This window comes from Cyprinodon tularosa, unplaced genomic scaffold, assembly GCF_016077235.1.
Source record: "Cyprinodon tularosa strain WSP-4 unplaced genomic scaffold, ASM1607723v1 ctg638, whole genome shotgun sequence".
NCBI classification, from domain to species: Eukaryota; Metazoa; Chordata; class Actinopteri; order Cyprinodontiformes; family Cyprinodontidae; genus Cyprinodon; species Cyprinodon tularosa.
In genome coordinates this window covers 130,503-150,443 of record NW_024039383.1, presented here as the reverse complement: position 1 = coordinate 150,443, position 19,941 = coordinate 130,503, and the positions used below count along the sequence as shown (strand labels likewise).

General features: G+C 37.4%; 2 protein-coding genes across 3 annotated transcripts; one reads left to right on the top strand and one right to left on the bottom strand.

Moving 5' to 3' along the window:
• Nucleotides 1-2,552: 2,552 nt before the first annotated feature.
• On the bottom strand, nucleotides 2,553-5,072 carry hddc3 (HD domain containing 3). Its single transcript, XM_038308483.1, has 4 exons — nucleotides 4,894-5,072; nucleotides 4,317-4,372; nucleotides 3,998-4,238; nucleotides 2,553-2,773 (listed from the first exon to the last, which is right to left on the bottom strand). Exons 1-4 carry the CDS (start codon nucleotides 5,003-5,005, stop codon nucleotides 2,643-2,645), a joined length of 540 nt encoding a protein of 179 aa, XP_038164411.1. The 5' UTR covers nucleotides 5,006-5,072; the 3' UTR covers nucleotides 2,553-2,642.
• Nucleotides 5,073-5,074: 2 nt separating this feature from the next.
• vps33b (VPS33B late endosome and lysosome associated) lies at nucleotides 5,075-19,888 on the top strand. 2 transcript variants are annotated; one of them, XM_038308476.1, is made up of 24 exons: nucleotides 5,075-5,366; nucleotides 5,435-5,536; nucleotides 6,778-6,858; nucleotides 6,940-7,001; nucleotides 7,113-7,162; nucleotides 7,518-7,585; nucleotides 9,573-9,618; nucleotides 9,706-9,800; nucleotides 11,028-11,132; nucleotides 11,220-11,310; nucleotides 11,392-11,469; nucleotides 11,724-11,797; nucleotides 11,870-11,956; nucleotides 12,038-12,128; nucleotides 12,232-12,306; nucleotides 16,135-16,199; nucleotides 16,302-16,356; nucleotides 16,466-16,512; nucleotides 17,816-17,948; nucleotides 18,588-18,661; nucleotides 18,766-18,867; nucleotides 18,953-19,028; nucleotides 19,122-19,241; nucleotides 19,664-19,888. In XM_038308476.1, the coding sequence occupies exons 2-24, from the start codon at nucleotides 5,441-5,443 to the stop codon at nucleotides 19,741-19,743; spliced, it is 1,851 nt and encodes a 616-aa protein (XP_038164404.1). In that variant the 5' UTR covers nucleotides 5,075-5,366; nucleotides 5,435-5,440; the 3' UTR covers nucleotides 19,744-19,888. The 2 variants fall into 2 exon arrangements, with proteins under 2 accessions (XP_038164404.1, XP_038164403.1); XM_038308475.1 differs by having other exon boundaries at nucleotides 5,077-5,366; nucleotides 19,119-19,241.
• Nucleotides 19,889-19,941: the final 53 nt, after the last annotated feature.

The following is a 19,941-nucleotide window of genomic DNA, read 5'->3' as shown; positions in this document are numbered from 1 at the left end:
TTAATTTTAGAGAAATAAATCCTGAGTTAAACTGTTAAAAAAGTAAAGATGATTGGTTCATTTAGGATAAACTGGCTAAAGACCTTTTTGACTCATTCCAATTCAATGTGGTTTCATATCCCTAAATCTACATTTAATACGCTTGGTGGCTTGGATTTCTTGCTTAAATGTGATTTTGAATTAAGCAAGATTAAAATTTCACTGTCTAATTTTCATAATTTTTTTTTTTACATTTTTGGAAGAAATTATATTTACTCACAACTTCACCTGTCATGGATCCGTAGTGTGGAATAAAAGATCAATATTAATAAATAGAAAATCTAAAAAGAGACTGGTATTTTAATTTTTTTTTTTGGTAACTGACTTAATGGACAGTCACAGTGTTTTCCTAAATCATAGAGATTTTACCAAAAAATTTGATCTGTTCTGTACTTGTAATTAGGGCTGGGTGTTTTCGCCAAAGTCTAATTAATACGATTATATGATGAATATGATTGATTAATACAGTTTTAAATCGATTAATTTTGATTCGATCTGTTTTTACAATATTGAAAGTGGTTCAACTGTGTTTCAAAATGCTCATATATTTATTTTTTTTTCCTGTCACATTAAACACAATGTGCAAACTTGTGTATCAGACAGTTAAAAATTAGATGTGAACAAAACTGATCATAAGTGCAAACTTGTTTGTGAAAAGTAAAAAAGTGAAACCTCACTCGAGGAAGCAGCAGTGACACAGCGGGGACACAGCAGACATGCATGAGCTGCATTATCTTTGCTGCACAAACCACATTTGCAGTGTTGTCTGTAACAACTACAGGGGGTTTGCTGGTCAGCCCCCATTTGTTAATGTCTTCAGTCACCCTATTGGGTATATTTGCAGCTGTCTGGCTTGAAGTAATATTGAGTGCACCTTTCCTACTCATTTGAATGTGAACGTCACGGCGTCACTATAAAACTAATCGATCTCATTCCCTAGATATCGATTTTGCAAAAATGTAAAGGAATCGATTCAAAATCGATTAAATCAATTTTTTTACCTAGCCCTACTTGTCATGAATACCTAAAAGTATGCAAAGCTATTCCTGTAGCTCTGATCCATCTCATCCAAAACACCTTAAGATACTCAAATGTTACTCCATATTTACCTAAATTGAAAATTGGAGAATATTTTGTGACTGATGTAATAATGTAATGCTTGTTACTGCCTTCAACAACTAATTTGCCTTTATTTGAGAAGGCATTCTCTAAGTTTGTTAAATGGCCGGTTTCACCAAAGGTTAAAGAGACACACTTTAAAATCTCTCACAATATTTACCCAGTGGCTGAATTTTTGCAAAAAAGATTTCAGTTTCACTGAACATGCTGTTCCTTTTGTGAATCTCTGGATGAATCCCTTAATCATCTCTTTTTTTCCCCTGTCCTTTTTCTTTTAAAAGTATGGAGAGACATTAAAAATTGGTTTTCCCTTTAAAATTGAGGACATCCAAGAAACAACAATCACCCACATGTTGTATTATGTTGAGGACCTTGATAGTAACATTTCAGATATGGTTAATATTGCTTTCTTGCTTGTCAAACATCACATACATTGCTGTAAATGGAGAGATTCTACTCAATGTTTTGAATTTTTTCTTAACCAATTTAACCTGTATTACACCTCATTGAAACATTTGACATCTGTTTCTGCCAAAAAAGTAACTGCCAATATTTATACTTTTCTTATGTTTTAAATCTTGCTCAATATTTATGTATTGGCCTTATTGTTTATCTGTTCTTGTTTTTAGCCCCATGTTCTTTTTTTTTCTCTATCCATGTAATATTTGTACCTCAATGAGTCTTTGTACACTATTGGTTTGTTATATAAATAAAGTAAAAATTAAAAAAATATATATATAAACTTTTTTGTTGAGAAAAACAGACATGAACTTCAAGGGCCTTGAGCTTAATCCATCTATAAATAAATGGTAGAAACAGCAACAGATCAATGTATGACAAGGATGCATCATGCAGAGCTGATATTTTAGGTGCTTTATGAAAGTGTTTGAACCTGACAGGTGAAAAAAAAGGATAACTGGTTTGCTTTAATGAAAAAAAAATGAAAGTCTAGAATTCAGAAAATCAGAAGACAAAGGTTCACAGTACTGATCGAGCACATTATTCTATTCATGGTTCATGAATATCCATTGACGAAACCCTGATCTGGACATTTACAGAGAAAAAGCAGCAGCTTTTTTACATCCATTTAAATTTGACTTAAAAAGATGGCCGATTAGTGTAATTGGTTAGGGTGTTTTACAGTTGAGTGCCATAACATCTTTGCCCCATTGAATAGAATTTTACTGTCCTTTATACCAAAAAATTATGATTTTTTGTGGCTGGATGGTTAATCTCAAAATAAATGGCCAGAAAGGGTGATGAAAGAAAAAAGCTAAAAAAAAAAAGGTTGGAATAAACTTAATGAGTTCCATCATTATTATATTCAGCAGTATTACTGTAGTAATATGTGATCCTAATAGGCAGTGTATGTATGAGACACAGTGCTTCCAAAATATTAAAAACAAGATTTATTTTCATGGCTTATTAAAACAGTATCAGATGTGACGTAAACAGTCTGTTCTCAGTGAGGAGAGGCTATTCTCTTAGAGTTGAACCCCTCTCTGTTTGAACAGCATTTCCAGCTTCTCTTCCAGAGCCGAGTTAGTTCCTTTAAGACCTTTAACCACTTCAGCAGCCCAAACAAAATATTCCTGGACCCGCTCAGCTGACCAACCTGCCAAAGAGACAAGAGAAAGTTAATGTATGGAAATTCAATGAACATTTTTGTTCTCCTAAATGCAAATGTTTTTGCGTTTTAACTTCAACATAAACACAAAGGGGAACTTTGTCTGGCAGCATAAACTGTGCTGTAATTTATGTTAACATTTCGCAAACCACTCAATGGGTTGATCCATTTTAGTATTTTATTTGGATATCAGGTAATAGACCAAATATATCGTAGATCAATTTAAAATATACCTTGCTTTAACAAACGTCTTAGAAACTAAACTCTAAATAGTGTGGTGTTCGTCGACTGTCTCTACAAGCTTCCCACATCTTTTTGTGAAGAGTTAGGTAAAGACATTCTTTCTCATTTAAAACTGAAAGAACTTTTGTTTTGGATAAATTGGTAGAGAATTAGGATACTTTATAATACACTAAAAAAATAAGGGCTTAAAAGGCTCGAAAATACATTCAATCATGTTTTATTCTACATTTGAGTCTAGTCAAATAAAAAAAAAAGACATATTTAGAGTTTGTTTCTTTTATAATACTTTCTAAAAAAATTTAAAAACACTGTACAGTACAATACTCTTTCCAAAGGAGTTAAAAACAATCCACTGGACTCATTTTCAAGTGTGAAGACATTTCGCTTCCCAACCAGCAAGCTTTTTCAATTCACAATATCAGAAATAGCGTTGAGTTTGAGGCTTTATAGAGTCGACCAAAAATTAAGCCTTGTTTTGGATTAGAAAACATCCAAATTGAAGCGGAAGAGCGAGTCTGCTCCTTAGGAATGGGCAGTCATTTTGGTTCTTTGCTAGCCTGCAATACCTGATACCCGTCTCTGAAATGGGGGGGTGGCTAGAGGGAATTGTTGGCCTGGCTGAACAGGCGAGGTGTTCTGTTCCCCTGTATGGGTGTGGGGGTTGAGATGATACCCCCACCCCATTCCAGCAAGAATACTCTATTTGTTTTATTTTCCTATCTATTATTTTTCTTTTCTAAGGTGCACATTGTGTGACCACTTCTACTATAACCTTTGCTGCTGCAATTGCAGAACAATTGCCCCATTGTGGGACAACAAAGGGATTTTCTATTCTATGACATTCTTCAATTACCCTTAAAGAGTTTATCTATTTAATTCTTACGCAATATTTTATTAACTTCACTATAATAAAACACAATAAATAATTCAACACATTAAAACTTTATCTTTAGAGTGCAAAGTGCTGACCAACAGGCGTAGAGGTGTTTAGGTCTCTCAGGTTGTACAGCTTGTCAGCTAGCTTCACAAGTTTAGCCTGTCGACTGCAGTGAGGTGCATGCTCCACTTGCAGACGCTTCCTCTCCTGCTTCGGCAGACTTTTGTCATCGGTCACCTCTTCGACAACACGAGCTACTATCGGCCCAAATTTGGCCTCCAGCTCCTCCAGGGTGGTGTCTGTGTCCTCTACAGTGTCATGCAGCAAAGCCGCCTGCATGAGAAATAAGAAAAAAGGCCCAGCAATGCAGGAAGACTGAATGCTTCAAGGAGATGACACACCAGAACTTACTTGCAAAACCTCCACGTCTGTGACTCCTCCTTCATAGCTGAGTATCCGTGCAACACCTTAGAAGAAAAAAATAATTTCACTAGAGATGTTCCAGTTCTCAGGTTACGAGAAAATATTAGTAAAACATAAAACTCCTTAAGGACACAGCTGGTGGACATCATCACTGCAAAAATCAATTCCCCCAGCTTATAAAAACTTTCCCCACCTTAAAAAAGAAATCATTGCGCAGCATATTAGGAAAAAAAATAAATAATAAAACAGCTTGTATGACATTTGAGGCTCATTAAATTCAATTTAGCTTTTTCAAATACCATTTAAGCAACTATATTTGATGCTTTACATCTTTTATTTTTTTAGCATGTGTGTGTAATTATTACTTTAACACGCTATGGAATTAGTCCTTAAATATGAGTTAAAGGTCACTGGCGATGTATTTTTATTTGTTGACTGCTTTAGGTAGCCTATGTTATTGCTTTCATTTTAATTTATATTAAACAGGTAAATTTTCACTTTTGGTTTAAGTCGACCACAAAAGAAAAATGAATGGAATAATTATTATAATAATGCTCCTACCCACCAATTGGATGATTAATGTACGGCGTCCCCTGTGGGTCTTTACGTCGTTGATTTCGATGTTTTTCTGCAGCAAAATTCACAGTTTCTAACAACAAGGACGCGTCTGAATTCATAACTAAACTTAAACAGGTCCGGGGTTCTCAGGCGATAGAGGTCCGTTCTATAATGTTCCGGAGGGAAACAATAACTAACATTAAGCTTTCCGCCCTGTTAGCTACGGAAGTTGATAACTGCTCCACTCTGATCATATCTGCGGCTTTTTAAATGAAATTATTTTTTTTCCCCGTTGCCTTCTTAATTAATTCATATGATATTGCTTAATATCTGAATTAGCATTTGTTACGCTTGTATTTGTCTTGTGACTCCTGCTGACAGATCTGTTTTTATCCAACAAGCTAACCTGGGAGGGATTTCTTTCTGTCAGTAGCCTCTCAGTACAAACTCCTTATAATTCTGCACTGGAACACTTAATAGGTAATATACACATATATCAATTTGGGTTCAACTGACTTTCCTTAACTTTCCCACTGTTGTTGTTTTAGCCTGGAATGGCTCACGGTGGCAGGAAAGATTCCCCGGAGCTCCCAGACCTCTCCCTGCTGAAGAGGCTGGTCAGAGATCAGCTCATCTACCTACTGGAACAGGTGGGTTCCACACAATACTGCACTTGTGACAGAGTTTGAGAAATTAATGTATCCTGACCGCGTTTATGAGTCTGTTTCCCCTGTATCTGTATAACATTTAGCATTTTCTTTCTTTCTCGGAATTGAATTGGGTCCATAATTAAAAATATATTTTCTACAATTCACTGCTTTAATTTATTCCTGCTGTGCTCATATTGTTAACATATTCAAAGTATTATTCATTGGCTTTTTGTTCCCACCCTCAGATTGCTGTCACTATCCTGGCCTGGTAGATCACGTGATAATTTTTTGGCAGAATTGTTTGATTTAATTTTAAGTGGTTTGTTTTTGCTTCAAAGCCAGGTCTGTGCAACTAACTGTCATTGTTCTTGAGAGTCTGTGCCATTCAAGAAGCTTAATGCTGACCTGCTTTAGTCCTTCCAAACCATTCAGGATCATTCTACTTCTCGATAACATTTCTTTAACCAGGTTTCAACTATCCAGCTTTGGGATGTTTAACTGGTTCCATAAGGGGATGTGTGGCTGCAGGTTTTCTCTCCAACCAAGCAATAGCACACCAGACTGCAGTCATCTCATCAAGTGAGTTCAGTATCAACATGATGACTTGATGATTAACTGGCATCTGGTGCTGTTGCTTGGTTGGAAAGAAAACCTGCAGCCACACAACCCCATCTGGAAACAGCTTGACATTCCTAATCCATCTCAGTCTTTGAAATAAAGTTAAAATAATTTAGAGGTTGTCCTCCATCTATATAGTTCATTCCAAATTATACAATACACCAGTATCAATGGATTCTAAGTAGCCCCACGGCATATGAGTGATACCCCTTTGATTGACAGTACAGCTGTCCTGGGTGTGAAGTTGTCTCATTGAAAGAGCTCTTCATTGTCCAGTTTGCTTGATTTTACATCAAGTGGAATTTATCACTAGTGCTCCATCTAGATTATTTTTTTGAGGTGCAGCAATAATTCAGCTAAACAGGCCCACTGTGTACTGATACCATACTTGACAATTAGGTTGGAAAGACTTACCTCCTCCAAACATACAACATACCATTGTCAGTAAACAGTGCCATCTTTGATTCATCAATGTGGATTTGCTTTAAATTTCATTTGAATTTCAAGGTACTGATTTTGAAGCAGAGGCTTCTTTCTTGGTATTGGTGGGTGTTGATCTGCTTTTCTATGAACAGCTGGGGAAACTAGCCTCATTGTATCTAATGTCTTTTGTTATTAAACAGTTGCCAGGGAAGAAAGACCTTTTCATTGATTCAGACTTGATGAGTCCACTTGATCGAATTGCAAATGTTTCAATATTGAAGGTAAACCTACTTTTTTTCTTAGATAAAAACACCTAACATTCCAACACTTTTAAAACATCTAATATGTTGTATATTTTGCAGCAACATGAAGTTGACAAACTTTACAAAGTTGAGTTCAAGCCTATTATCAGCATCTCAGATCAGTGAGTTTTTCTCATCGTTATTAATGTTATTTGTTATTAATTAAGTTTTTTTTATACTTTACATACATGTTATCTGACTTCATCACAATGAGGCATCTCTCATTTTTACAGACTCTGCTTTCTGATTCGGCCACGAATACAAACTGTGAAGTGGATTTGTGGTAGGTGCAGTTTTAGGGGTTTTTCATCTTTTTTTAATGAATTTTTTATTTCCAATATAAACAGTGTGTTTCTTGGATCTGCTGATTTGTTAATTTTTGCCTTGGCTAGCTGTTACAGAATAATTATGGAGAACTTTGCTTATACATTTTACAATAAGATATAGCATTATTACCGGTAATCCCCTTTGGGAAATATTTCAGTTGATCTAACGGCACAAGAGAATAAAAGAAGACAGCTGAGATATTATTACAAGTAACAAGCTAAAACAAAAAAAAGATAAGCATTAGATATTCTAGTTTTTAGTTTATTCTAGTGATTATTATCGGTGTAAATGTCGATGCTCCTTCCTTTCAGATGTGGTCAATGCAGACAAGGCAGCAGGAAAATATAGACGATACAAAATCATCTTCACTCCACAGAAGGTACGTTGTCCTCTGCTGCACATTCCAAACCTGTGTTTGTCTGGCAAGATGTTTTATTTTTGTTTCCAGTTTTATTGGAGAAAACACCTCAACTAGCTATTTAATTTAAGTTGTGCCAGTTTAAGCTGGTTCAGTCCTATTCAAAGCAGACAGAGTCCAGTCTGTTCAAAATGAGTTTAGGTTTACGTTGGTTTACTTTAACAATGGAGTTAACGTAGTTGTAACCATCAGAAAAACCTTCCTGCCTACAGCTATCAACACCTTCAACAACTGGTTAAAAAATACTATAAGTTACTGCAGCATTTAATTTCCCTTCAAGATTATAAAATATTTTGGGATTGAATTGAATGTTCTGAAAATACTCAAATAATATTCATATTTTATCTAGTCAAGTTTATTATTACTTAAATCCCAATTTGTCTGAATTGTTTCCATGTTAATGTTGGCTTTGTCTGAAAATCCACCCTTACCACTATATAAAGCACTATGTAGGAGTTATGCCATTTTATATTTCTTGTCCGAATATCTAGCGGATGAAAAATTAGTGGACTCAAAATTTCCCACAATGCACCTTGAAAAGGAGTGTACATCCATGGTCACTAGACAAAGAGATATATCCAGAATGCTTTGCAAGAACTCTCCTGAAGAAAGAGAAAAGTAGTACTATAAAATCCACAATATAGTGTCCGTTCTATACAGTGACTGAGGGGATAGGGCAGACATTCTGACGATTCCATAGTGATATCCACCCCGATTCCTCAGTACCATCCATTCATAAACTGCCTGTATCAATTAACTGTTAATAAACCTATAAGCTGGTTTCAGTGGTTACTAATATAGAGCAAATCATTTCACATAATATGCATTTCTGAATAATGCTGTTATGACCCACTTCAAACTATTTTCCTCTAAGTGGTGTTTGCACGATGTTTAAAACCATCTAAGACAGTTGTTTACAATAATCTGTTTTTCTCCCTTCTAAAATGATCCAGTAACAAAGAATTCCAGTTACACGCTAAAACAACCCAGTTCATTCTCAGCACCCTTCCTTAAAAATAGGCTCTTAAATCTTAACTGGACTTGCCCAGTTAAATAAGAAAAAAAGTACCTACAACTACTAACTATCACATTGCAATGTAATCAAATGCAATTCAAAGAGACCTTAGTTCTGTTTGAATTGCATTTATAATCTAGTTCAAAAGAATATGTAGTAGAATGCTCAATTTATGATCTAACTCAGTCCAATTTATTCCCACTCCCATGGATTAACACTCTAGGTCCCAAAGTTAATTACGTTGCTGGGGGAAAAAAATAAATCTATTTCAATCTTAAATACAGAAAACAGCATAAAAATCCATTTAAAATTATAGTCTACTCAATCTCCTTCCTTTTAAACCTGCGGTAAACCAGTTCTATCCAGTTCAGTGCAAATAGTCTCTCTTTGGAAACATGGATAAAGTTGTACTATCTAGTTAGCTCCAGTTTGTTTTAAGAAAGGGTCAAATTTTAATTTAAACCTATACCCTGTTGAGCACATTTAAGTAGAGTCAAAATCAAACTTGTAGGATCCAGTTTAATGTGCTTAATTTAATTTAAAACATGTTCACTAAAGTTCTATTAAGTTAAATAAAGAAATTGAAATTTTGACATTTTCAGATGTACATATTTTAATATTAGTCATTTGGTATTTCATCTACTTCAGTCCTTAGTTCCCTACATTGTTTTATTGTTTATAATGTTTAATTGTTTTGTTTGTTTCATGACCAACTTCTTATTTTTTATATGTGGTAAATGAATTGGTTTATATTGACTTTAACTTAAAGAAGTCCAGAGCAGTGAACTAAGTTATATTAACCTTACAAACATACTCTGATATATAAAATATTCTATATGGTCATGTTTGTTATTACTTAAATCCCAGTTTGTCTAAAATATTTCAGCTTTGATATGCCAATATTAACCCTCTGTGTCTGTTCTTCCTGTTTAGTTTTATGCATGTGAGGCTGTGCTGGAGGAACAAGGAATCTATGGAGGTCAGTTTTTCTCCCTGTTGCTGTTATTCACGGTTAATCAACAGTGAAAAGTGATGGAGAACTGAAACTGTGTCTGTCCCACTGCAGATGTGACTACTGACGAGTGGGCTTTCTATCTCCTTCCTTTGGATGATGATATCATCAGTCTGGAGCTTCCTGAGTTTTTTAGAGACCAGTTTCTGGTAAATTTTGAGTTTTTAAGAGAGCTCAGACACTTGCTCAGACAGATTGTTTTAAAGTGATTCACAGTTTTTATAAAGATAGTATTGACTCTATATGCAAGGTTTGTGCACACTCTGCAAGACTATGGCGTTTGATTTCATTATTCATTTATATTCATGAAATATATATAAATAAAACAAAAGACAGTTAAGAACTTCGTATTTAGTCCATGGAACAGACACCCTCTCTACTTTTAAGGGTAGGCTTAAAACTTTCCTTTTTGATAAAGTTTATAGTTAGTGGTTAAGGTTATCCTGAGCTATCTCTATAGTTATGCTGCTATAGGCTTAGACTTCTGGAGGACACAGGGACCCCTTATTCATCATTCTGCTTCATTCTATCTCTATTCTCCCACTCTGCAGAATTTGTTAGTTCAATTTCTAATACTATGCTCTCTCTGCTTTTTCTCTTAGTAGCTTCATCTGGTCTGTTCCTGTTTCGCTGGGACACCATCCTGTAGAGAAATATCAGCTGTGCTGCTGACATCAACACCTTTGTTTACAGATGTTCGAGATCGACCTGTTTTTCAGTGTAGTCCTGTTTCCCTGACTGTGACTGGCTGGATGCACTCTCTTTCCTCCTCTGATATAGGAGCTGGCTCGGAGCTCTGCTTCTGTCTCCCTGAACCTCAGTCGGCCTCGGCAGATGGCCGCTCACACTGAGTCTGGTTCTGCTGGAGGTTTCTTCCTGCTAAAAGCGAGTTTTGCTCTCCACGGTCATGCTTAGTGTGAGGGATTGCCTTCGAGTCAATGAGTTGATGCAGTCAATCAATTTGACTGTATGATGTGGTTGAATTGTAAAGTGCCTTGAGATGACGTGTTGTGAATAGGCGCTATATAAATAAATTGAATTGAAATGAAATATTTAGAGTCTTTATCATTTATTGCCTTTCCACTCATCCTATTTAACTAAACTAGAAAATTTGGACTTGGGAAAAGTTGGAATATGAGATTACAATTTGTAGGAATCCCGTAAATCCTTACCTACCCTGTCTTTGTTTTTGTTTTTTTTTATTCTTTTTCATGCATTTCATGCCTTTTAAACTTTTTCCTGATAATACACTTTTCAGGATTAACCCCTTTTCTCAAAATTGAAAAGATAAAAATCAAACAAATCCTGGATATAAGCACTCCAAATAAACAGCAAAACAAGAAGTTTATCTAATGAACCTAGTATTATTTCTACAGGCAGGAGACCAACGATGGGTGAGGACGGCTGGCAGTGCTCTGCACCTCCTTTACTCCCTCTTTGGACCATTCTCAAAGATCTACGGGATTGGACGCTGTTCAAAGGTCCAGAACAATCAAAGGGCAAAGCTTTAACATCCAGATCCTGTTACTTTACAAACGTTACATTTGCTGCCGTTTATATGTCCCCAGATGACCTACGAGTCGTGGAGGGAGCAGGTAGAGGAGGGAGAGCAAAGAGCTCGGCAGGCTGAAATTGGGAATGTTTTTCTCATCGATAGAGGTAAGAAGCAACGGCTCGTCAAAGTATAAACAGGCTGCACTGTTCTTCCTATCTAAAAGAAAATCATTTTTTCCCCCACAGATGTAGACTTTGTTACTCCTTTATGCTCACAAGTTGTCTACGAGGGGCTGGTGGATGATACGTTTAGGATCAAATGTGGTGGGTATCTGAATTCAGTCAACTGAGGCTGTACTGATTGGAAACATTTTATTTTTCATTGATATTTTTGAATCTTGTTGAATTTTTTAAAATCTATTTTTATAAGTTGCCTTGAATAATAATAATAATAAGAAATAAGATGGATTATTTCTTTGCTTTATTTCGAATCAAGTTGGAATTACAACATAAAAATATTTAAAGCCATTTTAATTTTTGATATTTTCTTTGTCTCATTTCTGCTTCTTGTCCTGCAGGATGTGTTGAGTTCGGACCTGATGTCACCTCCTCTGACAAAAGTATTAAAGTCATGCTGAACTCTCAGGATAAGGTATGACTGAGGTTAGAACTGTCCATCTGCTTCTGTCAGGACTAAAGGTCAACATTTGCTCATTCCTCGCAGGTGTTTAATGAAATCCGAAACGAGCATTTCTCCAACGTTTTTGGATTTCTCAGTCAGAAAGCCAGGAACCTCCAAACTGCATATGATGTGAGTTCTTGTTAGGCCTGGATTAAAGGTGACTGATGGGATGGGATGGTCTGATCTTCCCTGTTTCTTTACACCCTGCAGAAAAGAAGGGGGATGGACATAAAGCAGATGAAGACGTTTGTATCAGAGGAGCTGAAAGGTCTAAAGCAGGAGCATCGGCTACTTACTCTACGTGAGTGTTCACATTGAAAGAGATGATGTTCTTACATTATCTATATCTACATGTTCTTAAAAACGAGCCATGCTTCTGCTCCTAATAGCAATTTTTCTTTCAGACATCAGTGCCAGTGAGGCTATAATGAAAAAGAAAACAAAGCAGGATTTCCAGGAGCTGCTGAAGACTGAACATTGTGAGATGAATCTATTTACACTCTACATCTAATTTGTGTTGTTTAGTTCAGAGTATTTTTGAGATGCTTTTCTCTGTGATACGAAACTTTTATCTTCTTGTCTATTGACAAAAATTGGCAAAATTTTAATTTTAGGATCTTAATTTTAGGTCTATAACAGGTCATAAATACAGCCAAGTGTTCAGGGTTATATTCTAAATTTAGAACAAATATTTAATTATGTATTCCCTCCTGTGGAGCCACCACCCACAGAGGGATCCATAGGTGTCAGGTGCAGAGAGGACTGGAAGGGCGGTCGAGGCTGGGGGCAAACACGGCCCGGTCTACACGCAGCTTCTGTAGGGATTTGAACGTCACATCACTGGGGGGAAAGAGCCTGAACTTGTGCGGGAGGTTGATAGGTACTGGCTGAATATAGTCGGGCTTACCTCTACACACAGCTTGGGATCCGGATCCCATTTCCTGGAGAGAGGCTGGACGCTGCACTTATCTGGCGTTGCCCACGGGGAGAGGCGGCGAGCTGGGGTGGCCTTGCTCATTGTCCCCCATCTCAGTCGTCATGTGTTGGAGTTCACCCCATTGAATGAGAGGGTCGTATCCCTACGCCTTCGGGTTGGGGACAGGTCTCTCTCATTCCCAACATCTACAGGTGCTGGTCATAAAATTAGAATATCATGAAAAAGTAGATTGATTTCAGTAATTCCATTTAAAAAGTGAAACTTGTATATTATATTCATACATTACATACAAACTCATATATTTCAGATGTTTATTTTGTTTAATTTTGATGATTACAAATGACAACAAATGAAAATCTCAAATTCATCATATCAGAAAATTAGAATATTGTGAAAAGGTTCAAAATTGATGGCCCCTGGTGCCACACTCTTATCAGCTAATTAACTCAAACCACCTGCAAAAGCCTTTAAATGGTCTTTCAGTCTAGTTCTATAGGCTACACAATCATGGGGAAGACTGCTGACTTGACAGTTGTCCAAAAGACGACCATCGACACCTTGCACAAGGAGGGCAAGACACAAAAGGTCATCGCTAAAGAGGCTGGCTGTTCACAGAGCTCAGTGTCCAAGCACATTAATAGAGAGGCGAAGGGAAGGAAAAGATGTGGTCGAAAAAAGTGTACAAGCAAGAGAGATAACCGCACCCTGGAGAGGATTGTGAAACAAAACCCCTTCAAAAATGTGGGGGAGATTCACAAACAGTGGACTGCAGCTGGAGTGAGTGCTTCAAGAACCACCACACACAGACGTATGAAAGACATGGGTTTCTGCTGTCGCATTCCTTGTGTCAAGCCACTCTTGAACCACAGACAGCGTCAGAAGCGTCTTGCCTGGGCTAAAGAGAAACAGGACTGGACTGCTGGTGAGTGGTCCAAAGTCATGTTCTCTGATGAAAGTAAATTTTGCATTTCCTTTGGAAATCAAGGTCCCAGAGTCTGGAGGAAAAGAAGAGAGGCACTTCATCCACGTTGCTTGAAGTCCAGTGTAAAGTTTCCACAGTCAGTGATGGTTTGGGGTGCCATGTCATCTGCTGGTGTTGGTCCATTGTGTTTTCTGAGGTCCAGGGTCAACGCAGCCACATACCAGGAAGTTTTAGAGCACTTCATGCTTTCTGCAGCTGACCAACTTTTTGGAGATGCAGATTTCATTTTCCAACAGGACTTGGCACCTGCACACAGTGCCAAAGCTACCAGTACCTGGTTGAAGGACCATGGTATCCCTGTTCTTAATTGGCCAGCAAACTCTCCTGACCTTAACCCCATAGAAAATCTATGGGGTATTGTGAAGAAGAAGATGCAATACACCAGACCCAACAATTCAGAAGAGCTAAAAGCCACTATTAGAGCAACCTGGGCTATCATAACACCTGAGCAGTGCCACAGACTGATCGACTCCATGCCACGCCGCATTGCTGCAGTAATACAGGCCAAAGGAGGCCCAACTAAATACTGAGTGCTGTACATGCTCATACTTTTCATGTTCATACTTTTCAGTTGGCCAACATTTCTATAAATCCTTTGTTTTTATTGGTCTTCAGTAATATTCTAATTTTCTGATATGATGAATTTGAGATTTTCATTTGTTGTCATTTGTAATCATCAAAATTAAACAAAATAAACATCTGAAATATATGAGTTTGTATGTAATGTATGAATATAATATACAAGTTTCACTTTTTAAATGGAATTACTGAAATCAATCTATTTTTTCATGATATTCTAATTTTATGACCAGCACCTGTAGTACCCGGCCTTCTTGGAGTGCTTCGGAGGGGTACTAGATGGTGCTCCAACTGGGGACTCCATTGTTGTACTGGGGGACTTCAACGCCCACGTGGGCAGTGACAGTGAGACCTGGACAGGGGTGGTCGGTAGGTATGGCCTGGAGGTCAATGATCGACTTTGTAGTTGTGTTATCTGATCTTCGGTCACGTGTCTCAGACGCTCGGGTGAAAAGAGTGGCTGTCAACCGGTCACCACCTGGTGGAGAGCTGGATCCACTGGGAGGGGAGGAAGCCAGTCAGACCTGCCAGGCTTAAGCGTGTTGTGAGGGTCTCTTGGGAATGTCTGGTGGATCCCTCTGTTAGTGCGGTCTTCAACTCCCTCCTCCGGATGAGTTTCTCCCAGATCCCGAGGGAGTTTGAAGACATGGACTTGGAGTGGTCCATGTTCTCCTCCTCCATTGTCGATGCGGCTATTCGTAGTAACTGTTCGTAAGTATCTTGGGGTCTTGTTCAGGAGTGAGGGAAGGATGGAGCGTGAGATCAATAGACAGATCGGTGCAGCGTCGGCAGTGATGCAGTCACTGTATCGGACTGTCGTGGTGAACAGAAGCAGGGTTCAGGGGAAAAGCTCTCAATTTACCGTTCAATCTACGTTCCCACCCTTACCTATTGTCATGAGATCTGGGGAATTGCTATATAAGGACAAGGTCGCGAATACAAGCGGCCGAAATCAGTTTCCTTCGCAGGGTGGCATGGCGCACCCTTGGAGATCAGGTGAGGAGCTCAGTTATCCTGGGAGGAGCTTGGAGTAAAGTCGGTGCTCCTCCACATCAAAAGGAGCAGCTGAGGTGGCCGGGGTCGCCTCCCTCGGGAGGTGCTCCAGGCATGTTTCATTGGGAGGAGGCTTCGTGGAAGGCCCAGGACACGCTGGAGGGACTGTCTTTGAGCTGTCCTGGTGTCACCTCGGGGTCCCTCCAGAGCAGCTGGAGGAAGTATGTGTAGATCAGAAAGTCTGGGCATCTTTGCTTAGACTGCTGCCTCTGCAACCCGGCCCTGGATAATCGGAAGAAAATGGATGGATGGATATTTAATTATATTTATTTATTGAGAAATGTGCAGGACTTATTCAGAGCTTCCAGTTGAGGATTTTGGAGGTATTATGATGCAAACCACAGAGCCACAAATAACATTTATTTATTCTGCTGCTATGAAGCTGTGAAAGTAGAAAAGTCACTCCTCAAAAGCTATGATTAAATTGGTCCTTTCCTTAACCATCCTCTTTTTGAGTTGTGGACTCCATCTCCCATGATTCCCTGAAAGAATACATGCTGTAGCTCCATGGGAACTTCCTGGTTAAATAAAAGCTTTGTTAAAATATGCCTTTTAGATTAAGCTACTACCTCATTTTGTTTCTTTGGTAACCACAGTCTGGTTGTCCACATGCAGCTGCGATAATCAAGCTACAAAGCATGTTTTGTTTTATTTGTTATTGTCTATTATGACCTGATTAAATCTAAAACCAGATCTTTGACTCTGCAGGACGGCCCATTCTTTGTGCAGACTGTTAATATTCTTGTCTTCTTGTAGGTTTACTTGAAGGATTTGAAATCCGTGAATGTATATCTTTCATGGAGGAGCACATCAACAGACAGGTGGGCTTGACTTGTTATAGGTCTGGGTCAAAGGAAAGGCTGCCGAACTAAAAGCCCTCAGTGAAACACTCTTCATGTCTTATCTCCTCTATTTAACCTTAGGTCTCCATGATCGAAAGTCTTCGGCTGCTGTGTCTTCTGTCGGTCACAGAAAACGGTGAATTATAACTGGTGATTCTGAAATGGAATGTCTCTTTTGTTTTTAATCTTGCGAGGACAGATTTCAGAACTGTTAAAATCCTAATATATTCGTATTTGGCTTTCAGGACTCCTGCCAAAAGATTACAGGGCGTTAAAAGCCCAGTATCTTCAGGTGAGTACTCACAGATATTCAAAGAGTAAAAACATAACCCTCTGAGTCAGAAGCATAAACACCTAAAACCTGTTTGTAGAATATTTCAGAAACTTAAGTTTGCTTTTCTCACTCCCTGAAAAAAGAAAAAGGCTGAGTACATTTTGCCGAGATTAAACTGACTGTACCATTATCTTTCCTTTTTTTTTTCTCTACAAGAAGCTACATGTTCCACTAGAGAGGATACCTCTTATATAAAAATTAGCAACCAGCTAGATCTAACAGACGGGGTGACTAGAAATTGGACCATAGTTTTAAAAACATCTCACTGTTGTGTTTTTTAATGGAAACATTCAAGGATTCAGACCATTAATGAGAATTGACCTGGAATTGAACATATTTGAAAGACTGCAAACCAGCATCATCTATAAATAATTACCCACACTGATAGGGGTGTGTACCAAAAACATAAATAATTGTTATAGTGACTAAATCTGGGCTAAACTTGTTGGTAACAGTCCTGAATTTTCCAAGCTTCTATTTGAACAAATGTAAATGATAAGCTGTTTCTCTTTAGTAATTTAATGTCCTCTGAAGGTCATCACTCATCTGTCTGATTTTGGTGTAATGTTCTTTTCTCTTTACTAACATGATCACTAAAATGACTAGACCTTTTTAATATTATAAAAGTTTTAAATGTTCAACCCCAGGAATACTGAAATGGCCACCAAATCACCAGGAGTCCAAATCATCCAAAATAAAAACGCTCACAATTATTATTCTGTATTTAGAAACCATTGTGAATTTTTTTAACATAAATTAAAAAATGTAACTTTTACCTTTTGCATTTTGTTGTTCAATGTGGCCCCAAAGCTTAAGCTAAGTTGGATGCTGCCTCTGAGTTAGCTACAAGGAACCTCCATTAATGCTCAGGATACATTTCAAAATGTGTATTGGTTCAGAATAGGTTATTTAAGAGATTGAACATTCTGTCAAATTTTATTTAGGATCAACAAAACTGACTAAGGTAAATCCTAAATATGTTCATGGTTCAATAACTTGCAGACATGTTTAATCCGCAAAAATATTTCAATCTGTAAACTTTGTATTTGTTACCTAAAAAGGTTAAACAGCTTAGCATAATGCCTACCTCATAATAACCTTTTTGAGTAAAAATATGCAAAGATATTCTAAAGAAAGCTGCACCATTAGTAACTTCACATTAGGAAACACAAACAGTCTGATCAGCAGGTTTTGTTTCTTATTGTACAGCACTGTTCACATGGTTCTGTTTATAACGTGAACTGTTTTCTGAATCCATCAGAGCTACGGAGACGAGCATCTGCTTACGTTTTCCAACCTGAGGCAGCTGGGGCTGCTGGTGGAGCAGCAGCCAGGGGAGACGCTCACTGTTATGGAGAGTAGAGTGGGCAAACTGGTCAACGACAGAACAGCAGGTAAAACAGGTTTAACTCTACTAACCTAAAGAGGGAAAAAATGGGAAGTTGTGCAAATTTTTGTCATTTTTATTTTTGCCTAAAGTATGAGGCTAGTTTTGGTCTTTTCTTGTGAGCTCAGTTTAAGCATTTCAGGTTAGAACAAATTCTGAAAAAAACAAAAATACTTTATATTGATTAATATAATATTAAAGATAAAAATTTTTTTAGAGCAAAGTGAAAAATAAGCCTTCTTTTACACAATCTTTAAAGCTGATTCTCTTTCATAAAAAAAAAAAAAAAATTAAGACTATAACTGTACATTCCTCCTCTTTGACTATGAATTTCAAATGTGCGCAGAAGGTGTTTGTACTTTGTAACCCAATACTTAAATTGAATAATGGAGTGCAGAGAGAGAAATGTATCTTTATTCTGTTTCTTCTGATGCTGACTGATGTTACCAAACAATTATGCAAATTTTTGCAGGCCTGAGGCAGGGTGTTAAATGTATGCTGATTAACTGGGGAAATTTGATTAAACTAATTATATATTCTGACTTACAATCATGTGTTTGCACTTTTTTTCTCTCCCAGATAACTTTCAGCATTCTTTTGTTCTACTTATATTAAATTATGTGTTGGATTATTTTTGTCATTGTAGGAAAACTGACTGATGCCTTTTCCTCTCTGGCCAAGAAGAGCAACTTTAGAGCCTTAAGCCGAAAGCTCAATCTGGTAATAAACAAAGATCATCTTTTTTTCAAAAACCATGATCTGGGCTTTACATTTTCCATTGCTATTGTGAGGAAGATGGACTAATAACTTTATTTGGGGTAAAGGTGCCAAAGTCAGATGAAGAATATGACCTACGTGTTCCCAAGGACATGGCTTACATTTTTAGTGGTGCATACATCCCTCTGAGCTGCAAGCTTATAGAGCAGGTGAGTCTTGTCATTCCAGGAATGAGAGTTTTTAACCAAAGTAAAAATGAAATTGTTTAAACTATTCCTTTTTGTTTATATCCAGGTGTTGGAGCGGGATGGCTGGATAGGCCTGGAAGAAGTAACCAGGCTGATAAACGGGCATGAATTCGCTGTAACAGGTTGGATCACTGGGAAATTTCCTGTTATCCTAAACGTTTGGAAGCAAAATCTTTTTATTTTTGCGTGGTATTTTTTTCTCTCTTCCAAAGCAGGTGGCAGCGGAGCTGATTCAAAGTCAAAGGGTGACAGTCAAAGAATCATTCTAGTCATGTTCCTCGGTGGATGCACCTTCTCTGAGATTTCAGCTCTCCGTTTTCTAGGAAAAGAGAAAGGTAAACACAAAATGGTCATACATGAACTGGAAACGATTGGGATTTATCACCAGTATAAAAGAGAGACGGGGATGATTACTTTTTTTTTCTTTCTCTAAGAATTACTCATTTAAAAGATTTAATATTGTTTAAGTAATTTTTTTAAAAGACCTGGCTAATGTTTTTTTAAATGTTTTTATGTACTGTCAGAAATCCTAAAATTACATTTAAATGTTAAATATTTTCTGAATCTTTATGCATATTTGCTGATTTTATGAACCAATAATGCGGTATTGAAATACTATTGTTGTTTTTAGGCTTATCATGAAATCAGCCTAGACATCACATTCTGGCCCTAGAAATCCTGCAGCGGTCACTGTTGTTTTTACATGTATGCATTTGTTGGAGTAATCCAGCATTAAAACTGTTGTTTCCTTTTTCAGGTTATAAATTTATTATTGTAACAACTGCAATTACAAACAGTTCGAGGCTCTTGGAGGCTATGCTGGACAACCACGTTTGAAGCCAAATGACACTGACTGGAGGACACATATCTTAAGCTTTATGTCATACATTCCTTTCAGCTTAAGTGTTTACTTATGCTATGTCGTCTTTATCAACAAAACTCTAAAAATGAAGAAACAGAATAAATGTGTTTTTAAAAAATATGTCAATTGTCTTCAATGATCGTATTTATAGCATCATACCATCTATATAAAAA

Bases quoted from the DNA above. Each gene is read 5' to 3' on its own strand.
- hddc3 (XM_038308483.1), bottom strand. From the start codon at position 5,005: ATGAATTCAGACGCGTCCTTGTTGTTAGAAACTGTGAATTTTGCTGCA. The intron at 4,239-4,316 runs GTAAGTTCTGGT...TTTCTCATGCAG, and splicing joins CAGACGTGGAGGTTTTGCAA to GCGGCTTTGCTGCATGACAC. The intron at 2,774-3,997 runs GTCAGCACTTTG...TCTCTTTGGCAG, and splicing joins AAACACCTCTACGCCTGTTG to GTTGGTCAGCTGAGCGGGTC.
- vps33b (XM_038308475.1), top strand. From the start codon at position 5,441: ATGGCTCACGGTGGCAGGAAAGATTCCCCGGAGCTCCCAGACCTCTCC. The intron at 16,357-16,465 runs GTGAATTATAAC...TTTGGCTTTCAG, and splicing joins TCTGTCGGTCACAGAAAACG to GACTCCTGCCAAAAGATTAC. The intron at 19,242-19,663 runs GTAAACACAAAA...TTCCTTTTTCAG, and splicing joins TTTTCTAGGAAAAGAGAAAG to GTTATAAATTTATTATTGTA.